Here is a 21981-nt window from a genome sequence, read left to right as displayed (position 1 = left end):
TTCGGGTTGATAGCAAATCAGTTGTTCATTCATTCGTTGTAGTGCATGGAAAAGCCAAGGCTACATACCTTCTCAAGAAATACCAGGTCTCATCATATGGCTCTATAAGTATATGTGTTATTAACATGCTGACGATAACATTTTAAACTGCATGTCATTTCTTCCATTTAAAAAAAAAAAAATCTTTCTATATAAATATTACTATGCTTTGATAAAAAAATATTTTTTTTGATTTCTCTCCAATAATTTTATTTAGTATAATATGTTTTTAGTAAAATTGCTCTTTTAATTTTTAGGATAAAACAATTTAAAATATCATTTATTTTTTGCAAAAAAAAATCATTTATTTAATATGAAATTTTATTTTTTATTAATTAATCTTCAACATTTAACTTAAAGTATCAATTTTAAAATAATTGTAATTTCAATAAATTAAAATATATTGGAATTTGAGATTTTTATAATTAAAATATAGCATATATATTTATGTATATACTCCTTATGATTTTATTTATTTATTTATTTTATAGCCATAGTCAAACGGCGGGAGTTAAAGGTTGAACTGATATGTGAATAATAAGCGCCAAATGTCACTTGAAGAGGGTTAACTATTGGTTGCCACGTGGAGTCAAAGTTGATATAAATGGAAAATCTAACGGCCCATGTGTCCAGCTTTTAACTGATATTTTATGTTTGTATTGTTAATATTAGTCGAACCAATAAATTTTAAATATGGAATCGTTTCTAAAAAAAATATATTTAGATTTTGAAGATAAAGTTATATGTGATCATAAATCATTAAACTTATTTTTATTGGATTAATTTTTTATTTCAATGTTTGATTCAGAATGTAGGCGTTTTAAATTTTAATACTTTTTCCTTTTAAAAGTTTATAATATATTGATAAATAAAACTCCATAATTATATCAGTAGTTGTAAAATCTCGTAATACAATTAAAAAAAATAATTAATTATATTGATAAATAAATAAATAGTCCAAATAACACAATTTAATAAAAAAATATTTATTATTTTATATGTAGCAAAAAAAAAAAAAAAGGGAAGAAAATAGATAATAATGAGTGTTATTCCTCTTTAATTGATAATTAAATTGTTGTTGTTTCCTAAGTGATTTATGGGTGTTGTCATTTAATTTTTCTGGTTGTTTTAGCTTTCAATATCTTTTTAAGTACTGGTGGATATTTAAATTAGGTTTAGCTGTTCTATTCACTTTAATTTAGTTGACATTTAATTTCTTGGTGTTTTCTATTAAATTCTTAGGTGGTGCTACTGCTTTCTCTTTTCTTTTTTTCAAAATAAAATAAAAATGTATATATATTAATTCCAATTAATAAAAGCAATTTGGTCTTTCCTGTGCCATATTGCTCTCAAAGACTTTAAAACACCGACCCCTCTTCTTTCTTTTCCTCTCCTAAAAGCAATGAATGAAAGAAAGGGTTTGCTGCCAATTTGTAATTGCAATATTTACTCCAATTTTCCTCCTCCTGCTTGCTCCTTGGGATTTTTCCAATTCATTAATACATTTCCTGGCCGCAATTTACACTCTTCCTCCACACAACACTTCAATTCAATTCAATTCAATTCAATTCTCTCTCTCTCTCTCTCTCTCTCTCTTCCTACACTCTCCACCTCTCCTTCCCATAATTAAATTTAGGCTTTAAAGCAAATACCTATTTCTCTCTCTCTTCAGTTTTTCCCCTTTATATATAATGGCCTTACAGGGTCAAACCCACCAACACCAACCCTCTCACCAAGATCATTTTGATGGTTTTAGTGTTATTAGTCATGCTTCAACCCTAGCAATTTCAGTTACTACTAATACTACTCTTGATCTCTTTCATACTACTAACCCTTCTTCTTCTTCTTCTTCTTCATATATTGAACTAGAAGAACCCTCTCCTTTGCCTTTAGGTTGCCAGAAGTTCCTTGATCTTAAGGTAAGGTCATCAAGTTGTACTTTTATTTTTGTTTTTAGGGTTAATTAGGCTTCTACAAGGTTTGAGTTTGCAATTTTACAGTCCTGCAATTTGTTTACTTACTATATGTATTTTAGTTGATGAATTGAACTCTAACTTGCTCTGTTTTTAGACAGGTGAAATATACTACACAAAGAACAAAAACAAGATGAATAGAAGAAACGGTAATGGAGGACCAAAGCTTGAGTTGAAGCTGAATTTATCACCTCCAAGGGATAATCCGAGAGTGGAGTCGCCAACGCGATCAGCAACGGTTTCACCAACATCACCACCAAGTTCATGTGTATCATCAGAGCTTAACCAAGAAGATGCTCTGCGATACACAAATAGCCCTGAAGCTACTTCAATGGTCCTTGTTGGATGTCCTAGGTGCCTCATGTATGTTATGCTGTCTGAAAATGACCCTAAATGCCCCAAGTGCAAGAGTACTGTGTTGCTCGATTTTCTCCATGACAATACTACCCAAACAAGGAACAATTGAAACAAAGAAAAACGAAAAAAGGAAAAACAGAGTAGGGTTCCTTGTTCTGATTGTGCAACCATTAGGATTAATAGGCTCTCTATATCTTGCTTCTTTTTTTTTTGTATCTAAAATAGTGCTATCTGGGCTCCATTTTCTTTTTTATGGGTGGAGGTTTAAAATTGGTACGAATGTAGGGAAAGAGAAAGTTAGGAAAATAAAAAAGTTGGAGCCTGAATAGTACTATTTCTTTTTTTCTTTTTTCTTTTTTTTTGTTTCTTTTTTTTTTTAAATTCTAGTCATAGGAAAAAAAAAAAAAAAAAAAAAAAAAAAAGAAAATGGGATATATGAACTCAGAGGCAGTAGTAGTCTCTGTTTCTTTTTGGGTTCAGCTTTCTTCCCTCTTTAGCAGAAGACAATGTAAGCTGGTTAGTTTCAGCAGGCCAGATTTTCCAATGAATGTTAGGTATTTTATGATTTTATTTTATCTCCCCCCACCCCCCTTGTTTTTTTGTTTCAATCTACTTTGAAGTCTATTATATTTTCTGACAGCCAGTTGGGTTATGCCATGTTGACGATTACACGGCACTGACACATCGTCCATGTCAGCTAAACTAATGGGAATGTGAATAATCAGTTAGTTTACTTGGTAATCATGAGATGGGTAAATCTGTGACAAGAAGAAGAACCCTTTTTTACTTGAAAGCAGATTTTGAACATAGCAGTGGCTGTGACTAAAGGCCCCACCGCGTCATGAAATAACCCACGCCTAGCTTAATTTTCACCAACAGTAGACTTCATGGGGACCAAACCTATGCTCATTTGCACCTAATGATGATTACAGGTTAATCTCTCTATCCTGGAAAACAGATATCTATACCCGAACCCAACTAGGTATGGATTACGATTTTATTCGAGTTAATGTTTAATACGCTAATCTCTAAATCACTGACTAAACCAACTAGTTTCAGAACAATGTTTGATTTGAGTTGTTATTTAAGTTAGTAATTAACTGCTAATCTCTAAATCACTGGGCAAAACAGATAAAACATAATTCTTAATGGAGATGATGACTATATATGCTAAAAACAAAAGCTTATAGGATGACTAAGGATTCACCACTAGGCAACAAAGAGAACAAATGTGATTATGTTCTTAGCCAAGAAGCACATTAGGAACATGTTGTTGACTTTACCGTTTTGATTCACAGAATAATACAAAAACATCCGCAACCTAAAAGAAAGCAGGAGGAGTAGGCAAGTGTCAAGGCTATGAAATGACAAATCTTTGCCGAGTTAGGGCCCTAAAGTTTCACAATTGGGCAACCCTTTAACGGTCTTTATTGCTTGCTTCTTGCTAGTTAGATATCAACAAGAACAAGATCAAGATCAAAAACCAGATTAAACACAAGAGGAAACATTGTTATTTATCCTAAAAACCACATTAACAGAAAGATTTTGATACATATAGGTCAGATAATTATATTGAAGGAAAAAGGTGGGGGCAATTAAGTAAATGAAGAAAGAAGGGGAAGTCGGGTAGTTCGGGCATTGAAAAAAGAGGGGCTATATTAGATTGAAACGCCATTAAAACACATAAATGCAAGAGTAATTGAGACAGTTGGGCATAATGAAGGGCTATTACGTCAGATGATAAATACAAATTTAATTCCACCTTGGGCTATTGTTCAATCTTTCTTTTCTTCAATTTTTTCCTTTCCTTTTCACTACCCTTCTTACCAATCACTCAATGCAACCTCTCTGTTGCCATTCTCTATTTTGGCAAAACCCTTCTCGACTATGACTATCATTCCTTGTCCATGTTCTCACCATTAATTTCTGTTTATTGTTTTCAAACCATCTTCCTCATCTCACACATAAGGTTTATTAGGCAATGAGGTTAGGAACCGTTTTTCCAACGAGGACTACTTTATATTATTGGGAAAAAAAAAAGAGAACTATTTGAAATTGTTATTTAGTACTTTAAAGCTTTTATAGCTAAATAATGTCAAATTTACTATACGTAGATATTTAAAAAAATCCATAAAGACATTTTTTTTATACCATTTAATTATTAACATTTTTAATATATTTCATCCCTTCCACTTTAATAGTAACAAATAGGGATTTTATTTCGTTCCACTTTAAGTGCTCATTTAGGATTTTGAGACTACATTAATTATTTTTTTTCAATTTATCCATATTTATTAGGTGTTTTGTAACCAAATTAAATGAGAAGCTTTTAATTTTAAAAAAGAAAATTTAGATATTCTACCATATATTTTTTTTGAAAATTAATGTATTCTAATCATTTTTGTAATCATTGTGAAAGATCAAATATTACTATTAAAGTGAAATGAAGGGAGTAATGTTTTTTCTCAATAAAAACTCAAACAACCACATCAAGAAAACTCATACTACTCTCTCTCCCCGCAAATATGCACATAGATATCATACTATTGAAATTACACATTAAAAGCCCAGGGAGTGCCAAAAAAAAAGCATTATCTCATGTTTTTCCATTTCTCCAAGTATTGTAGAAAAATAGGAATAAAAATAGGATATCATACTCTCTCTCTCTCTCTCTCTCTCTCTCTCTCTATATATATATATATATATATATATGTATATATATATATATATATATATAATGTCAAAGGCAAAGAGTATAGCCTAAGTCATGCACATCAGAAACGACCCAAGTAAACGAATATGGTGACATCATCATGCCAGGTGGACAAAGAAAAGAGGGCCACTCTAACGTGAAATGAAGAAGGCCAACATAAACACAATCTGAAAATCATCATTCAAAGGTCTTAATGAGAATTTTATTGCAATTTTGCATAAGCATATCCGTACATAAAATTATGGAAATTATCCACCGTCTAATATTATCAAAGTTAGGACCAAAGTTTAATGTGTTTGACTTGTATCAGTAATACTATAAATTATCAGAAACAGTAATTGCCAGACGAAGCATTAGTGACATTTGTTTCTCTCATCTTTATTATGAGGTGCATATGCATGAACATAAATTTAAAGTTAACAATATAGGAAGAAACCAATAAATTTTTTTCTACAAATTCTATTAGATCAGTAAAATTAACTTGAAAAATGTTTTCTATGTTACTAAAACAAATAAACTAACCTCAAGCTATCACTGGTAGACTGCTACATTTGTTGGTGAATTCTCGAGCTCTGACGTGACCTAAGACTGATGTAATCAATTGCTTTTCATGTAGAGACAGCAAGCACATGATACTCAATTTCCTTGACCTGAACCACGAAGTCAAACACAATCCTCGAATTCTTATGGATGTGTCAATAGGACCTGCAATTAAAGATCAGAGTAAGTTCCTAAACAAAAGTTCATCAGAAAAAAATTATTATATTATTTTTTTTTTCCCTGAATTCAGAAATAGCCAATCTACAGCTAACATGTGGTCTTACAATATTCTCCACTAGCCAAGGATGTAGATAACAAGAAAACAAACCAAACATCAATCGCTAAATAAGGCATTCCAATATAAGAATATGTAATTAACAGAACAGAGCAAGAGTCTATAGCTGTCATGAATAATCTGCATACACGAAAAACATGATGCATTAGATGAAACTGCTAAACTAGGAAATCTAGCAGGATATATACTTAATTAGCAAATATGAGAAACTAGAGTCCACCAAAAGGATTGCATGACATGGGAGTGTTCCCATTGATCACCTAAGCTGAAGAAAACAAATCAGTAGAGGGGGAAAAAAAAAAAGAAAAAAGAAGTTTATGAATTAATTTAATTTGATGTTTAACATGTAAATTTAGATTATTGTGACTAGAGTCTAACATAACTTCCTTTTTATGAAATATAAGTTCATTATTATTTGGGAATTTTCTTATTTTAAAAGTGTTGCTTCCTAGTTGGTATCAGTTTAGAATTTTCCTGGTTTGATTCAGGTCAATAAATATTCCTGTAACCTAGTTATTTAGGTTTTTCTTAAAACAGAATTTCAAAAATATTTTGATTTAATTTGAAAGGTCAGTGTGTCTGGCAGACTCTTCTCTTTTCTCCTCCTATACTTTTCATTTACAGTGCTGCAGTGCCACAAGTTACTGTTGACAGCTTCAAAACCACAAAGAATTCTTATTATGGAGAAGGAAGCAATTTGTGCAAAGAACTTCACAGCTTACAAATAAACAAATCTTGATTCATCCCATTAATGTCCTTATTAGCTGTTACTGCCGTCATCCTCACCAAAATACATAACACGTCAAACAGAGCTCAATATCGCAGAAAATATATATCAGCATTATACAACCTAGAAAATACCAATGTGTTGTTTCTACATATTGTAGCAAACAAATATTAATCATCACTCGGTAGGATATCAAGGAAGGAAATCAACTGGAAAAACATAGACTCCTATATAATTAATAAGGATCCATGATACTGCTTACCGGAAGATCCTCGACTGAAGGGAGAGGGGTCCCATGCTCCCTTGTGAAGGAGAGGGGCCATACGAACAGGTTGAATGATAAATATTCCCTTTTTTTACATCACTTACAATTTTTGTAGCTTTTATGTTCATTGGTTAAGTGGCGTGAAACTCCACATTAAACATCTTATTGTCTCACAGCAAACTGATCATGTAGAAGTGCAAACCAAAAAGATAATACTTGTGATAAAGGAGCTTGTCCAACACTTAAGCCTAAGCTCAACCAGCAGAACCATCATGGATAAGCTGAAATGAGAGAACTACCAAGTTCAAACATTAACGGAGAAACTAATGATACACCATAATTCAATTAAGAAATGTTCGTTGAGAACTTTACCTTCTGTGCACTTCAGATTGAAGATGACAATTTCACAACCTCAATCAAGTAATGGCACCACCCAGAATGATGAGAAAGCTGGTACTGGCAATGAGAACTGATGATGAGAACAATTACTATTATCATTGCTTATATAAAGTCATATATACATAAAGGCATTTCCACCAGGATTAAAGAACCTCTACACTTGATTGATGCTATGAACCAATTTCTAAAGACACTAAGGTTTTCATAAAACATATAAATAAACTTGTTCAACTGAGGGAAGGGAAATTGAACAAAGACGCTAATTTAAGGCAAAAGTTGAAGTTAAGCTCGAATCAAGTCAGTGAAACTGTATAGCAGGTCCTTCGAGCAATTTTTGATATAAAAAAAATTCATCACCCACCATGTTCCTTACATTTTTGCTTTTGAGCTCTTCAGTGAAATTGCACCATAAGCCAGGTTCTTAAAATTACCACTTCCATTCTTTTTTTTTTTTTTTCTGAAAGGAGATTTTCATTTGCAATTTGCGAAAAACAACATAAAAGCATGTAAAAATACAGTTAAAAATTGCACTTAAACTTTTTTATATTTAATGGAGGAAATCAAAGTAATTAGTGTCTAGTTGCAACCATTTCTCCTTGATCTTGTACACATCTCAATCCCCCTATTTGAGGTGAAGTCATGTTCTAGAGTTCATCAAGAAAAAAGGTAGAAACTGAAAATGAACATTTCAAGGAGACTGCCTGCACTGCAGAGATGGAAAAAGCCAATCTAAGAACCCCACTTTAATTTTCACAATAATCAGCAAATCTTCTTCTAAGTGCAGCTAAGCTGCTTAGTTGGAAAAGTCATCTGATGATTTTCAATGCAAGACAACATAAGGATTCAGAATCCTCCATGGTTGTTAAAATCCAGCATCCTTCAAGAGAGTCTCCTAGGGTAATGAACTTTAAAATAATTGGCTTTGTATCAGAGCTGAACCAGCCTAAGCTTAAAGTTAAGCACTAACTTCTGTCCAATTCTATGCTATCACTAGAACTACCCAAGTCCCCAACCCAAACATAGACACACCCCTCTGTCCTTCCTTTTCTCTCTGTCGCACACATGCATGCACAGAAACATTGCAGGCAACATCACACCACAGAAATTTCACACAACTACCATGGATCTCTGTTCATTTTCAAATAAGCAGGCAGGCAAACAATCTCCATTAATTATTTGGTCAGAACATACAATGCCTGCTATCTTACACTAGGAGAACCATTTCTTTACATGATATTTTAGCATAAATTTCAAGATAGATTCGCCTCTCACAATTGACAAAGAAAAAAAAAAAAAGAAAAACAAAAACATAATGCAACAGTTTCTCTGATGTAGGTCAGGATGAGCAATATGCCTTTCACAATACTCGAAGTATATTCATCAATCAAACCATATATTCTCAAGAAATTTTGAATTTCATAATTATGAATTGAACCAAAATAGTTCCTAATTTATTTTTTCTAGCATGCGAATTCTTGATGCTTGTCACAGTATAAACCTACCAAGACATATGGTCATATATTATTTTATGCCAGCATATCAGTAAGAACAGTTTCATTCATAATAAAATTTGTGGGGAAAAATTTTGAGCTGAAATTGGGATTGAAGTGGAATAATTTCATGAATGACAATTAGGAAGCGAGTGAATGTATGATTTCTTACAGGAAGCATGCTATGACCTACAGGAACACAGGAGAACAACTTCTTAAAGCACACATGTGCTAGGCAGTAAGATTCAACTCTTATCAGAAAATTCAGGGCAATAAGGCTCAATAAGTATTATGTACAGCTAAAAGATAAAGATCCACTATAGCATCAAACGCACACCAAAAAGAAGACTATCTAAATCAGGAAAAGACTTTTACTAATTTCATCTTCATTTCAAAACGTGTACAACTGCTGAACATCCTAGCTCAAGACTAAACCTTCTAAATACAATCATATGGATTCTAAAAGTTCAGCAAAACATTATAATCATGTGAAACATATCCTGGATGTTACCTGTTCAAAGTTTCTCCTCGATTACCCAACAGAAATATTGCATATAATTCCAATAAGAGTAGGGTTTGAAGTATGAATTTTGAACGAAATACCAATAAAATATCTTTCATAGATTCTATCAGGCCAATTCTTTCCATCCACTACTACTTCTGATATATTTGTCAACTATACCAAATTCCCTGTTCTGCTCTACTCGCCTGGCATAGTTCTCAATGGAGATAGGACCCTTCTTCAACCTTCTATAGTAGATTACCTCCCAAGGCCACAAGCGAGCAGAACCAAAGTAAGCCTCTGTTTGTAAATGCCTATCATTTGTATCCTGAAGATCGAGCCCATAATAATGCTTCAACACCTTGCATAACTCCTCTGAGGAAAGGGTTATTGAATGGTCAGAGCATGAACTGACACGATTTCCTGAATCTAGGTTGTTCAGTGGAATAGGCACGTGCTCCATCATTAATTCATCAGAATTTTGACAGTCCATTTCTACAAGCCCCTTTGTACAGAAACTCCCGGTGTCAACTGTGCCTTTGTCACCTGCTGTTGTGCTTGGATCTGCTACTTCATGCAATGACCCAGATGCCACCTTGTGGTCTTCATGATCGTTTTCCACAGGCTGGTCCTTCTCTATTTCAATTACCATTTTGGAAGGAGGTGCTGCATTTTCATTGTTCGCCACCACCATTCCATTTTCTAGGTTTGAATCCCCCAACCAGTTATCACCTTCAACCAGTTGCCCTTTCTCAATAGATTCAGAAGTTGTACCATTATCTGAAGATCCCTTCAGATTAACATGAGCCTTATTTGAAGAAGAATGTAAGGGACAACCAAGTGAGACAGACAAAGATGTTCTGGAGCTTGACCTTGCTCTAGACTTGGAGACTTTGGATCTAGAAAAATATGTTGTTGGACTAGACCTTGATTGAGACAACAATGAACCGGCCCTTGAAGATACTGACCTTGATATAGACTTTTTGTAAGACCTATTTACATGCTCAGAGGATCGAGATGCTGAGTGAGATGGTGATGCAGTGTAATCAGAATTGGAGGGAGATAAAAATGAACTTCTTGCTTTCTTTGAGCTCTGTCCTTTTGGAGATCCAATTTCCTTCCAACTTCGTTTATTTCTGTCATATTGCTTTTTCTTAGACATATCAGTTTCCCTTCCTACAGGGGAGCTTCTACTGCGTCTTGATCTTTGATGTTTTCCTAAGCCAGATGATTTCATATCATTCTCAAGTTGCCTTCCGGGATTTGCATCCCCACCCGACCGCAGCCTTTCCCCTGACCCGGATCCAAACTTTTCCAGTTCACTTTCATGCTCACCTCTTTTATTGATTTCATCATCATGCCTACTGTCAGACGTAGAGGACTTTCTAAGTGAAGTATTTTCCTGGGGACAATTGCGTTTCTTGTGACCTGAACCTCCACATCTGTAGCAAGTAACCTGGAGTTTCCCATCATTAGGACGTTTCAACTTCACTTCACTAATGTGATCTGTTCCTATACCTTTTGGAGGGCTTTGTATGCCAGAAGAATCATCGCGATGGACCATCTGACGTATTTCATCATTAGTTTTTCTATCTTTACCTTGTAAAGGTTCGTATCTGTCAAATTCTACAGCATGGTCAACACCCTTTTCATTCACTTTGTCATGAAATTGCTTGCCCCACCTATCAGCTGGCACAGGCTCAAACCTATCACCTTCACTCAAAAAATCTTCCTTATATCCATGATGCTCTTCCTCCAAGTTATTTTTGGGATCATACTTGAGGTATGTTGCCTCTTTATCAAGCTTGTCAGTTGAACCATGCCTTCTGCTGAAAACATCTGATTGCTTGACACTCATCCTGTAATCCTGATTATTAGAACCCAACTTTCCTTTAGCATAATCCCCTCCTTTAACAAAATACATGCCATGCTGTGGCTTATTATGGGATCTTGTAGACCTCACTGATCTCTCAAATGGTCTAGGCTGTTTATTTGACCATGTGAGAGTTAATGGCTCACCACAAATGTACTTCTTTTGTAGTGCTCTCAAAGCTTTCTTTGCATTTGGAGGGAATTCATATACTACAAATCCATATCCATCTTTCAATCGTACATTGCATCGCCCAAACTTTTGGAAGACATGTTGTAGTTCATCTTGTCGACTGCGTGATGACAGATTACCAATATACAGAGACATCACTGCAACAAATTTAATCTGTTAATAAATTTAAAATAAAAAAATAAAAAAAAAATAAAAAAAAAAAAAAAAAAACCTATTAATTTTCAAGAGAAATAGATTGCACTTTTACAACAACAGATACGATTACTCTACATATATCTGAAGCATTTTTATGCACTACCCAAACAACAATTTAATGGACCTATGGTTCCTTAGTTGATTTCTGTTCTTCACAGGGGAAAAGTGAAAACAAGTCATTGCATTCAGCATCTGAGAAACCCAAGACCATAGTAAGCTCATGCAATTCTGCTATTATGCTAGAAAAACAAGTCCATCAGTGTTAAGACATCAGGTTTTAATATTTTATTTGCTGTACCACGAAGCAGCAGCTTGTTTCACATGATATGTATAAAGCCCATTCATTGTTTTCTATTTTTTCTCTCTGAAAAACATAAAGCCGGAATTTTATTTTTTAACAAATAGAACAAAACACCACTTTTCTCCGCATTTTTGCCAAAAAGGCAAAAACCCTAGTAAATAATTTCTCATAGACGTTTTAGATCCTCATCGACTGCCTCAACAATTAGTATCAACCACAAATATGTAACTCAAATCCGTATAATCATGCAAACCAATGAAAAATGATATAAAATACCTTATTTTGAATGTACAGTTTCTGGAAGCACAAACGACAAGTTGGAGAAAAAAAATTTAAACCTTATAAAAAAGTCCACCAATTCAAATAACAGAAAACAACAAAATCAGCGGATAAACAGGGAAGATGAAGATGATAGTGGGAATTTCATCGAACACCTGGTATGCATTTAAAACATAAGCATGAAACAGCAATAGACAACGTGAAATGGTCAAGTAGAAGAGGAAAAACAGTAATACCAGAAGAAAGTAATAGAAAACAATCGATTGCTTCACTTGGAATCTGTCTTAGTCTTGCTCGCTCGCTCGCTCGCTCGCTTGTGACCTGACCTGTACTGTACGTTGAATCGCGCTAGCGGAGGGTCTGGACTCCTTAGTGGTCTTATTTGCCTCAAGTCCTGATGCCTTGTTTTTCCTTCCTTTCCTTTTCCCATACACTTCTACGCTCTTTCTTCTCATATTTTGTAGACGTGGCAGGTATTTAGTGGTTCTGATCCGCAGTTGTGAGCCACTCGATGACCAACAGGTTGACGGGATTATTGGTGAATACCATTAGAAATTTCAATTCAAAATGACCAAAATAAAAAATTAACAATTTAAATTCAATACATTTTTCCTATTTTAAAAATATAACTAGAGTCAAATGAATAAATTTATGATAAACATTATCAGTTTTTTACAGAAATAAATCAATTTGCTCCATGAACTTAAAAACAATATTCAATTTATTCAAAAGTCAATTTTTTGTATAATTTACCTCTGAATTTGCATAAAAAAATAAAACACCTAATTTTTTATAAAAATTTTTTAAAATATTTTTAACCAATAAAAATTTTTAAAAATTTTGAAATTAAGAAGGGAAAATTATTTGAAGACATACCAATAATTATAAAAAAAAATATAGTGTTTTATCTTTGATTTAAAAAATAACTAAACAAAGTATTTGATTTAAAAAATTATAAAATTAGAAAATATTTGATCATATGAGTATTTAGTTTAAAAATTTTTATTTTTTTAGTTATTTTCTAATTGTACTTTATCTAAATAAAATATTTCGTTAGTTTTTAATTATATTTTATTTTAAATTAAATTTATTTTGAGTAATAAATTGGTCCTTTTTTTGTGCTAATTTATAGTGTAAATTGTACAAAAAGTTGATTTTGAACAAATTGAATATTGCTCCTAAGTTCACAGGGCAAATTGAGCTTTATTCTTTTTTTATATATTTACATTTTTTTTTTTCAAACTCTCACCTCTAGTCATAAAATATTTAGTTTTTTTATGCAAATTCATTAAACTAAATCATTAAAGACAACCTCAAAAATAAAACTAAAAGGGATCGAATAATAGAATCCCGTTCTTTCAAACCAATCAAAAATGTAAGCATGAATTATAAGTAAATGAGCAACTTTATTCGATAATTTTTTTAAAAATAATAATAATAATAGAACAAAAACAAAGTTTTTGAATTAGAAATCTGCATTCTAAAATTAAACTACAAAAGTAAGACAAATTCTCCTCATTGATTTTCAGCGGTTGTGCCAATCCAAAAACTTAGTAGAGTATTTTTGGTAATTTCAATAATACACTCTCTATTTCCACTCTTATATAGACTAATTTTTTATAATGTGCGTTGCGAATTATTATTGCTCATTTTATACTCGTTTTTTATTTTGTATGATATTAAGTATAATTATATTTATTTTTCTAAATTTTTATAATGTTACGACATAATTTCATATTGAAATTAAAACATGAATATAATAACTAAGTAATGAAAAAATAAAAATTACATTAAAATTAAAATATGCTAAAACTTTTTAAGCAATTAATCCCACAGTGAAACAACTCTATACCATATCTCATAAAATAGATCAATGGATTCTAATTTTATGACCTATAGTATTTTGAATTACTACTTCCTAATATCATCATCAGCTGTACCTTAAAAAAGATCTACTTACTACAAAAATTACCTGATTTTTAATAGATAAATGAGTATTCAACATACATGCACATTCTCTTCTAGATTTTTTTTTATGACGTCCATTGCACGTTGTCATTGTTCATTTTTTTTTACTTGTTATTTATACTCATTTTTTATTTTTAAATATTAAATATTAATTATAATTTTATCTTATATTATTTAGATTTTTAAAATGTTAAAATAAAATTTCATATGAGATTAATGTAAATATAACGGTTAAATAATAAAACAACAGTATACATACACACTTCAGTTCAATTTATATCATCAATTATCTAAAATTCATTATAACTATATATACACAATTCTACATCACCTAACAAATATGTTTCAATGTATGTACGTGTACATATAAAAGCTTATGTTCAAAACTTAAACATGCATTTAATAATAAATTTACTTCCTATCTTAAAAAAAAAAAGGCAAAAAATATAACAATGTTTATTGTCGACGCATGTATATTTATTGAATTATGGATATCAAACTTGATTAAAAGAAAATGAGATATGAAAAATATAATATAGAAGATACTTTTTAATATTCTAATATATATTAAATAAATAAGCAAATAAAAAATTATATAACATGTAAATTAATCATCCAGTCAAAATTTTATGAAAAGACAAAGTAATTATTTTTAACCTTTGTAAAAAACATAAATAAAAGGTTGAGAAAAGATAGCATCAAGTCGACATTTATAAAATTTCTCTTTATCTCAACTTTCTATATAGATAAATAGATATAAAAATAAAATTATTATATTTTTTTGAAATTAATATTTTAACCATTCGTCATCTCCATATACACATATGTTTATTTTATTTAAAAATAAAATTTAAAAAATAAAAATTTTAAAAGGTTTGATTATGTATATTATATTTGAAATTTCATTTAAAAAAATATTATCCAATCAAATCATATATAAAAAATATTAATAAAAGAATATATTTTCTTTTTTATCTCTGTCATAAATGAAATGTTTAATAAAAAACAAATTTTATCTTTGCTAAATAAAAAATTGAAAAAAAATATAAAAATTTTCAAATATATCTTTATCATATATATTTATTAAAAATAAATTTAAAAAAATTTGAAACAAAATTCTAAATACTTAATTATCTATATGTATTTATTTAAAAAATAATTTAAATAAATTATATTCAATCAACAGTTTCAAGCCCATTAAGGACTAGATCCCAGGAGATCATTTGTAAATTATAAATAACATTTACATATAGTATAAGATAAATTGTAGATTATAGATTATAGAGAGATATAACTTAAAATACATTTTTCATTATAACAACAACCACTGTTCAAATTTTACCAAACAGTAACATTTACAGCTAATCGCTAATAGTCACTAATTATCAGTTATCAACAATTGCTATACGATATCAACTAATATTTGAATAGTTGAACTAAAACGCATTCAAACTAATATTAGTTTTTAGAGTTTGAGGGAATGAATTATATAAGGTTACTTTCTTTTTTTTTTTTTTTACTTTTCATAAAATACTAATTGAAATGCTGATAGCTATTCTATCTTATATATAAATGTGGGAATAAGGTGAAAATAATGAGATTTCCTATAATAGTCTTAGTTTAATTTGGAATTCCTAATATATCATTTTAATTCAATTTTTTATGCATCATAATGGGAGAAAATAGGTTCATTTATCATTTTGAAAATCTTTTTACTTATATTTTTTTTAAGCATTTTAATTTGAGAAAATAGATTATATTTATCTTTTTTAATATCCTTTTAATTAAATTTTTTATACATTTTAATTTGAGAAAATATGTATATTTTTATTCTCTGTTTTATCTTACATCATTATTGTCCAATGGTTTTTATAATTAATAGGTTTTAATATTTTTAATTATATGTCCTCACCTTATATTGTCTTCTAAGAGGTAAGTCAAAAACATTTATTAAAGTATTGAAAATGAAACTTAAAATTTTAAATTTATTATGTTTTGACTTTTTAAAAATATGGTTAAACACTTTACTATTAGAGTCTATTAGTTAAATACAATGAAATTAATATTTTTTTCTTTGATTTTTTTGGAGTGAATGGTGTATATTTATTTGGATTATTTCACATATTATTGATTTTAAAATTATTTATACTTCTAATTTAACAAAAACAATAGAAGTGTGGGAATATAGTATTTGACTGATATATCAAATAATAAAGTTTTTTTTGTTTTTAGTCTAATGAAATCTTTTTGAAAAAATAGGCTACAGAAAGTTTGAATTAATGAAAAAAATAGCTATTTGGCATATTTGCTATCATTTTTTATGTGTAAATCACTGATATATGAACCCTGGACTGCATAATCTGGCTCGAGGATATTTGCTATCATTTTTATTTTTGGTTTTTCTATATTAAAGATGAAATGAAGAGAAAATTTAAGAGCTCTCTTTTTATTCAATATTTTATTTGTCTTCTTTGTTTTTTAATTTATCGAATTTCATTTAATTTTGATATAATTTTCTTTGACATATATTTTTTAAAATAGATGTAAAGATAATTAGACCTTTGAGATTTTAATTTTTTTAAATATTTCTTAAATAAATATATAAGACTTTAAAATTTTTGATTTAATCTCATGTATTTCTATATATAATCTTGACAAAGAATCTTCCACGTGGAGTTGATAACTTTAAGCAATTTATTTTTGGATTCTGTGTAAGAACATGAAGTTTAAAATTTATATGTTATTGACAAAATATTTTGCAGTATGGTAAGACAAATTTTTAGTTATTTTATATAATTAATTAATAATAAAATTATATTTTTTTATTAAAGAGAGAAAAAATATTATTTTCTTTTTAATTAAATATTACATTATAAGATATGCTAAAAACAAATCATTATATATATATATATATATATATATATATATATATATATATATATATATATTGCAATATAAATATTAATCATTGTATTTATTTTGATATAAATAAAAATTTATATTTTAATATTATATAAATACTAAAATTAAACGAGTATAAAAACGATGTAAATGAGTAGAATGAACCTGCAACGTTGTGCAAAGAACTGTTAATGCAAAAAGGAAACAATTATTACTGCTCAAAACGAACCAAAAAAAAAAAACAAAAAATGGGCTTTTGCCTTATCAGAAACTACGAAGTAAGAGGTCCATGTAAGAATCCAGTCCACTGTCGCTACACATGTCCACTTTATTCTCAAAAAAATCCTACCACACCCACCCATCGTTCACTTCCCTTGACATATGTATTTTTTTTTTCCGATTAATTTAAATGTCATTTTTATTTTTATTTGTTTAACATAATCTATATCCTTCTTGCCCTCAATTTCTCATTTTTATTCCAAGCTTTGCCTTCGTCGCCTTTCTTTTCATAGATTCTCCACCTCTGACCCCTCTCTTTCCGCATCTCTCTCTTCCTCACTTCATTAGATCTCAACAAACACGTACAGGAAAACCTCAGTTAACCACCCATGACGCTTGGCTCAGGAGGATCGAGTGTCGTGGGTCAGTTCCTTTCAATCTTATTTAGCACACACTTTTCTGAGTTTTTGGGTCTGATCTTGTTTGTTTCTAATAAAATCTGTTGCAGATATCATTTGTTTTATATGTTTGATGCTTCTTTTGATTTGGGATTTCCTTAATTTTGTCTTTTTCTGTGGATTTGGTGTTGTGGGTTTTTGTAAGCTTTCCATGGTGAAATCCATCTGTAATTTCTGTGTTTGAAGGTCTCTGCTGTGTTCTTTGGGGCGAGTGATTATTAGTTTGGGTAAATCTGCTTTTTTATTTATGTATTAAGTTCTAAATTATTTCTGTCCAATTTAATTTGTATTCCTTGCTCCTTGTTTGATCGATTTTATGTAATGGAGCTGTTTTCCCAATTATCGAGTATTGGCAACTCTACTGGATACTGATTCTCTAAGTTAGATTTTGGGAAATTGCTTGAGATTCTTATTTGACGAGAAGTGCTGCAACCACTTGAAGAAAGATGCTCCGGCCAATTTGTATAATGGCTACATACTGATATTTGTATCAAAATTGTGTATTGTCTTTTTGTATACTTGTCAGAAGAAGGAAGTATTTGTTTGCTGAATTTTCAGCACAGATTTAATCTAAAGGTTCAACAAAATATTGAATCCCTGAAAAAGGCCTACCATTTTTCCCATTTTCATTTTCCCCTGATTACTCCCGTATGAAATGACCTGTGTTTTTCCTGATCGAAATAATGGTTAACTGGTAATGCCCATGTGCGCTTGCATACGTCTTGGTGATTTTAATGAAGTGTTACAATTGGGTATACCCATACAATGGTGCATATGTATTTCTCTGCATGAATCAACCATTCTTGAAGTAAAGTTTGAATTTATGATATCTTAGTAAAAAACTATTTAACGTTATTTTGTTGAAGACATCGGGTTTTTTTATTTTTTTATTTTCTCATTTTTTTCTATTAGTTTAATTTTGGCATGGTTTGTATTGGATTTCTAAATTGAACTTTGGCTGTTTTCAATAGTTTTAATTCTTTGATTAATGCAAACTGAAGGATTGGGCTATTTGCTATGTCTCATAAAACAAAATGGTATTGGTTGCTATTTTGCCCATGTTATTTGCGCAACTAACTTCTTAAATTTTGGGGGAAGTCCCTAGGAACTTCAGATTGCTGGAGGAACTTGAACGTGGTGAAAAAGGTATTGGTGATGGAACTGTAAGCTATGGAATGGACGATGGGGATGATATCTACATGCGTTCCTGGACTGGCACTATCATTGGTCCTCACAATGTAATTGTTTCTTCTAATGTTGCTGCTTTCTATCACTTTTTAAACCATTCCATAAGATGTATTATACCCTGCTTGTATAGTATGTATGCAGCCTGTTAGAATTGATAATTTAATTATGATTCATTGAAGACTTGCAGTGGGCTTTGGTCAAAGTCAGCAAAGAATTGTTGCATGTGGATGGCAGTTATGTTTTAAATTTTATTGAACCAAAGAATCTAAATTTTAGGCGGTCCTGGAATTATTAGGGATGGGGTTTTTTGTACAACGCAACTAGTGTTGTTATTTCAAATCTTTTCTGTTCTTTTTTATTTTTTCAATTTTTCTGAATTGCAATTGTCATGCAGGTTTCAGACTTCCCTTTTTTTGTTGTTTTAGTTTTTCTACAAGTTCACTAATTCTGTATGATTAGTGTCAGAGGATGTTTTGAAGTTCATTCTTGATATTCGTCTTGTTTTATTTTGTAATACATATTTAGTGACTTAGATGATAATGGTAATGGTGAGACTTAAAATGTAATTAAACTTGTTTGTTAAAGATGACAGGGTGAGAACTTGGGATTGTTAATCCTTACCAAGAAGGTTGGGGGAAAAAAATCTCCTGCTGACTTGTGCAAGACAGCAGATTCATCATGGCTAAGCTTCATTCCTTAGTAAATTCACAGGTCATTTGATGGATTTGCAACCAATTCAATTTGATTAAATCACAAAGTTAACAGTTTTGGTCCAAGGTCACCTCTTGAAGTGCCATAAGATTGTTCGGATTGTTAGGAGGGGAATTTCTCTCAAATTAAAAGAGATAATGAATGGACATGAAGTTCCCAGATAGTTAATCCTTAATTAATGCCACGAAGCAAGCATAGAAAGCACTTTTTCATCCATTAAACTGAAGGCAGAAACTTTTATTTTGCTCGTGACATTGTTTAATTGTACTGCAGAATGAAAAGTATAGCTGTTCTTTTCTTCCATTTTTTTGCTTCTCACAATTTGCATTATAAAGGTTTTCATGTTGAATCAGTTCTCGTCTTTTCCTTTGTCAGACTGTACATGAAGGTCGAATTTATCAGTTGAAGCTGTTCTGTGATAAAGATTACCCAGAGAAGCCACCAAGTGTTCGATTTCATTCGCGGATCAATATGACTTGTGTTAACCATGAAACTGGGGTGGTATGGCTATATGCAAAAACTCCATTCACCTATCCTAATTTGTTATGTATTCAGTACTTCAGCAACAATCTATGTCACAAAAAAAATGTTTTCCAGCTTCGTTGTATGATGTCCAGTTTAACATGTGTACTGTATTTGAATAAGAACTCGCGAATGATGTGGTAACTTGTTAATATTTGTTTGCTGCAGGTGGAACCAAAGAAGTTTGGACTTCTTGCAAATTGGCAGCGAGAGTACACTATGGAGGATATACTGACGCAGCTGAAGAAGGAGATGGCAGCCCCACACAATCGGAAGCTAGTCCAACCTCCTGAGGGTACCTACTTTTAGCTTTGAAGGTCTCATATAGATATATATAACATATTGCGTTTGCATTTTATGCAATATGCAATATATAGTTTGTAATCCTGTGTTGATCTGGTGAAGTTTGGAACATACAGGGGAACGCCCTTAAAAAGCTTCTCCAGCTACTTCTCCATGGCTTCTTTGTCATTTTGTTGTCTTCTCTTATGAAACTATGTTGAAGGGATGCTGTTTGATTAATGGGATTTATCCGTGTGTCAAATATTTAAAAAAACCCATTAAGTAGTATTTTAGCTCAAACTTCTACACCGAAATTCTACATGTTTTCCATTGTTTTCTACATTCTTCTCTGGCCATCTTGCTAGTGAAGAAATTCCACCTATGTTTTGCTTTAACGGTTTAACATTAGGATATCTGCAGAGGAGCCTCTCTTCTCTTCTTGCAGGCTTAAGCAATTCCCCAGCAATGGAAATTTCAGAGCACTCTGGAGTTGCATTACTTTGCAAAATCCTGCAAATGGAAATGCACGTGTATACGTACAGTATAGGGAGATTATTCAATGCACTCTGGTGCAGAGTTTATGTGCTCTATAAACTCTTTCCGCAATAATTGTAGTGTGCATTGAATAATTTCTCATGGATAGCTTTAGTCATTTGTGGATGTTGAACTTATAAATGTTATTGTGGTAAATTGGAAATATAAAATTGGATATAGTGGTAAATTAAGACATCAACGTGTCTCTGTTATTGAATCGTGTCAGCTTAATGGTTAGAATTTTGTACCGTGCAGTTGAAACAAGGTAAAACAATTCAATATCATGCACATATTCCAAAACGCCTGTTTTCAAATTGAGTGACGCATTTTCCCTTTAAATTTTATTTATTTATTTATTTATTTATTTCCAATAAGAAGTATTTTAATTTTGATCATGGCGGATATGTTGGAAATAAATTTTAACTAGTTCGATACTCTGGTTTCGTATGTTTTATTTCTACTTCGAGTAATATCTTTTTTATTTATTACGATGCTTAATAGGTTGAAACAATGTGATGGGCTACCCAATAGGGGTTGTCTTTCTCGTTTACTTATCAAATTGGTGAAAAAATTGTTGAAATTTATTGCAGTTGAAAGAATTCAAATTTGAGATATTTTATTTTTTACACTTATGAGAAGATCAATCAAACTATACATGATTTATTTAGAATTATATTTTTTAGTTCTTTAATCTATATAATATATAAAAACAGAGCAATTAGTCAGCATAATTGCAAAAAGATAAATTGTATGATTTTATATTTTCGGGTAATGTCAAATAAGAGAAAAAAAAAAGAAAAATAAATTAATATTAATAAGTAAAAACTATTTTATTTGGAAATAAAAAAGGAATATAAGGAAAAAATTTCTTCTAATTTTCTCTTCAAATTAGAAGGAATATAAAAAACTATAAAAATAAATTTATAGAGAAAAATTAATTTTATTTTTTTTTATATCCAAAAAAAGTAATATAAGTTTTTTCTGAAAAAAAAAAGAAGAAATTTAGTTCCTTCTTATTTTTTTTTTATCATTCATTAATAGAAAAAGACACAAAAATAAAT

At 30.7% G+C, this 21981-nt stretch overlaps 3 protein-coding genes across 8 annotated transcripts; 2 read left to right on the top strand and 1 right to left on the bottom strand.

Moving 5' to 3' along the window:
- Positions 1-1412: 1412 nt before the first annotated feature.
- LOC105635847 (hypothetical protein) lies at positions 1413-2939 on the top strand. 2 transcript variants are annotated; one of them, XM_089717237.1, is made up of 2 exons: positions 1413-1958; positions 2110-2939. In XM_089717237.1, the coding sequence occupies exons 1-2, from the start codon at positions 1731-1733 to the stop codon at positions 2476-2478; spliced, it is 597 nt and encodes a 198-aa protein (XP_089573363.1). In that variant the 5' UTR covers positions 1413-1730; the 3' UTR covers positions 2479-2939. The 2 variants fall into 2 exon arrangements, with proteins under 2 accessions (XP_089573363.1, XP_089573364.1); XM_089717238.1 differs by having other exon boundaries at positions 1820-1958; positions 2114-2939.
- Positions 2940-5515: 2576 nt separating this feature from the next.
- Positions 5516-12561, bottom strand: LOC105635846 (hypothetical protein). Of its 5 annotated transcripts, XR_001046936.4 has the most exons (5): positions 12374-12561; positions 9310-11499; positions 7282-7365; positions 6907-7190; positions 5516-5787 (listed from the first exon to the last, which is right to left on the bottom strand). XR_001046936.4 is itself a non-coding variant. In XM_012218971.3 (2 exons), the coding sequence occupies exon 2, from the start codon at positions 11495-11497 to the stop codon at positions 9428-9430; it is 2070 nt and encodes a 689-aa protein (XP_012074361.1). In that variant the 5' UTR covers positions 11498-11499; positions 12374-12561; the 3' UTR covers positions 9152-9427. The 5 variants fall into 5 exon arrangements, 1 of the variants encoding a protein (XP_012074361.1); XR_002284545.3 differs by having other exon boundaries at positions 5516-7190; positions 7282-7378; XR_001046937.4 differs by having other exon boundaries at positions 5516-7190.
- Positions 12562-17614: 5053 nt separating this feature from the next.
- On the top strand, positions 17615-20413 carry LOC105635845 (ubiquitin-conjugating enzyme E2 variant 1D). Its single transcript, NM_001307965.1, has 4 exons — positions 17615-17648; positions 18782-18921; positions 19958-20083; positions 20273-20413. Exons 1-4 carry the CDS (start codon positions 17615-17617, stop codon positions 20411-20413), a joined length of 441 nt encoding a protein of 146 aa, NP_001294894.1.
- The last annotated feature ends 1568 nt before the right edge of the window (positions 20414-21981 follow it).

Source organism: Jatropha curcas, chromosome 2 (assembly GCF_041381405.1).
Source record: "Jatropha curcas cultivar XTBG-Jc1 chromosome 2, XTBG_Jcur_1.0, whole genome shotgun sequence".
Taxonomy (NCBI): Eukaryota; Viridiplantae; Streptophyta; class Magnoliopsida; order Malpighiales; family Euphorbiaceae; genus Jatropha; species Jatropha curcas.
Note: the sequence above shows the minus strand (reverse complement) of the source record. Positions and strands in the feature narration are given on the sequence as shown.

What these genes read in the sequence shown, in the direction of transcription:
- LOC105635847 (XM_089717237.1), top strand. Translation starts at nt 1,731, where the DNA reads ATGGCCTTACAGGGTCAAACCCACCAACACCAACCCTCTCACCAAGAT. An exon ending in AGAAGTTCCTTGATCTTAAG is followed by an intron (nt 1,959 to 2,109) that starts GTAAGGTCATCA and finishes CTCTGTTTTTAG; the next exon opens with ACAGGTGAAATATACTACAC.
- LOC105635846 (XM_012218971.3), bottom strand. Translation starts at nt 11,497, where the DNA reads ATGTCTCTGTATATTGGTAATCTGTCATCACGCAGTCGACAAGATGAA.
- LOC105635845 (NM_001307965.1), top strand. Translation starts at nt 17,615, where the DNA reads ATGACGCTTGGCTCAGGAGGATCGAGTGTCGTGG. An exon ending in CTATCATTGGTCCTCACAAT is followed by an intron (nt 18,922 to 19,957) that starts GTAATTGTTTCT and finishes TTCCTTTGTCAG; the next exon opens with ACTGTACATGAAGGTCGAAT. An exon ending in TTAACCATGAAACTGGGGTG is followed by an intron (nt 20,084 to 20,272) that starts GTATGGCTATAT and finishes TGTTTGCTGCAG; the next exon opens with GTGGAACCAAAGAAGTTTGG.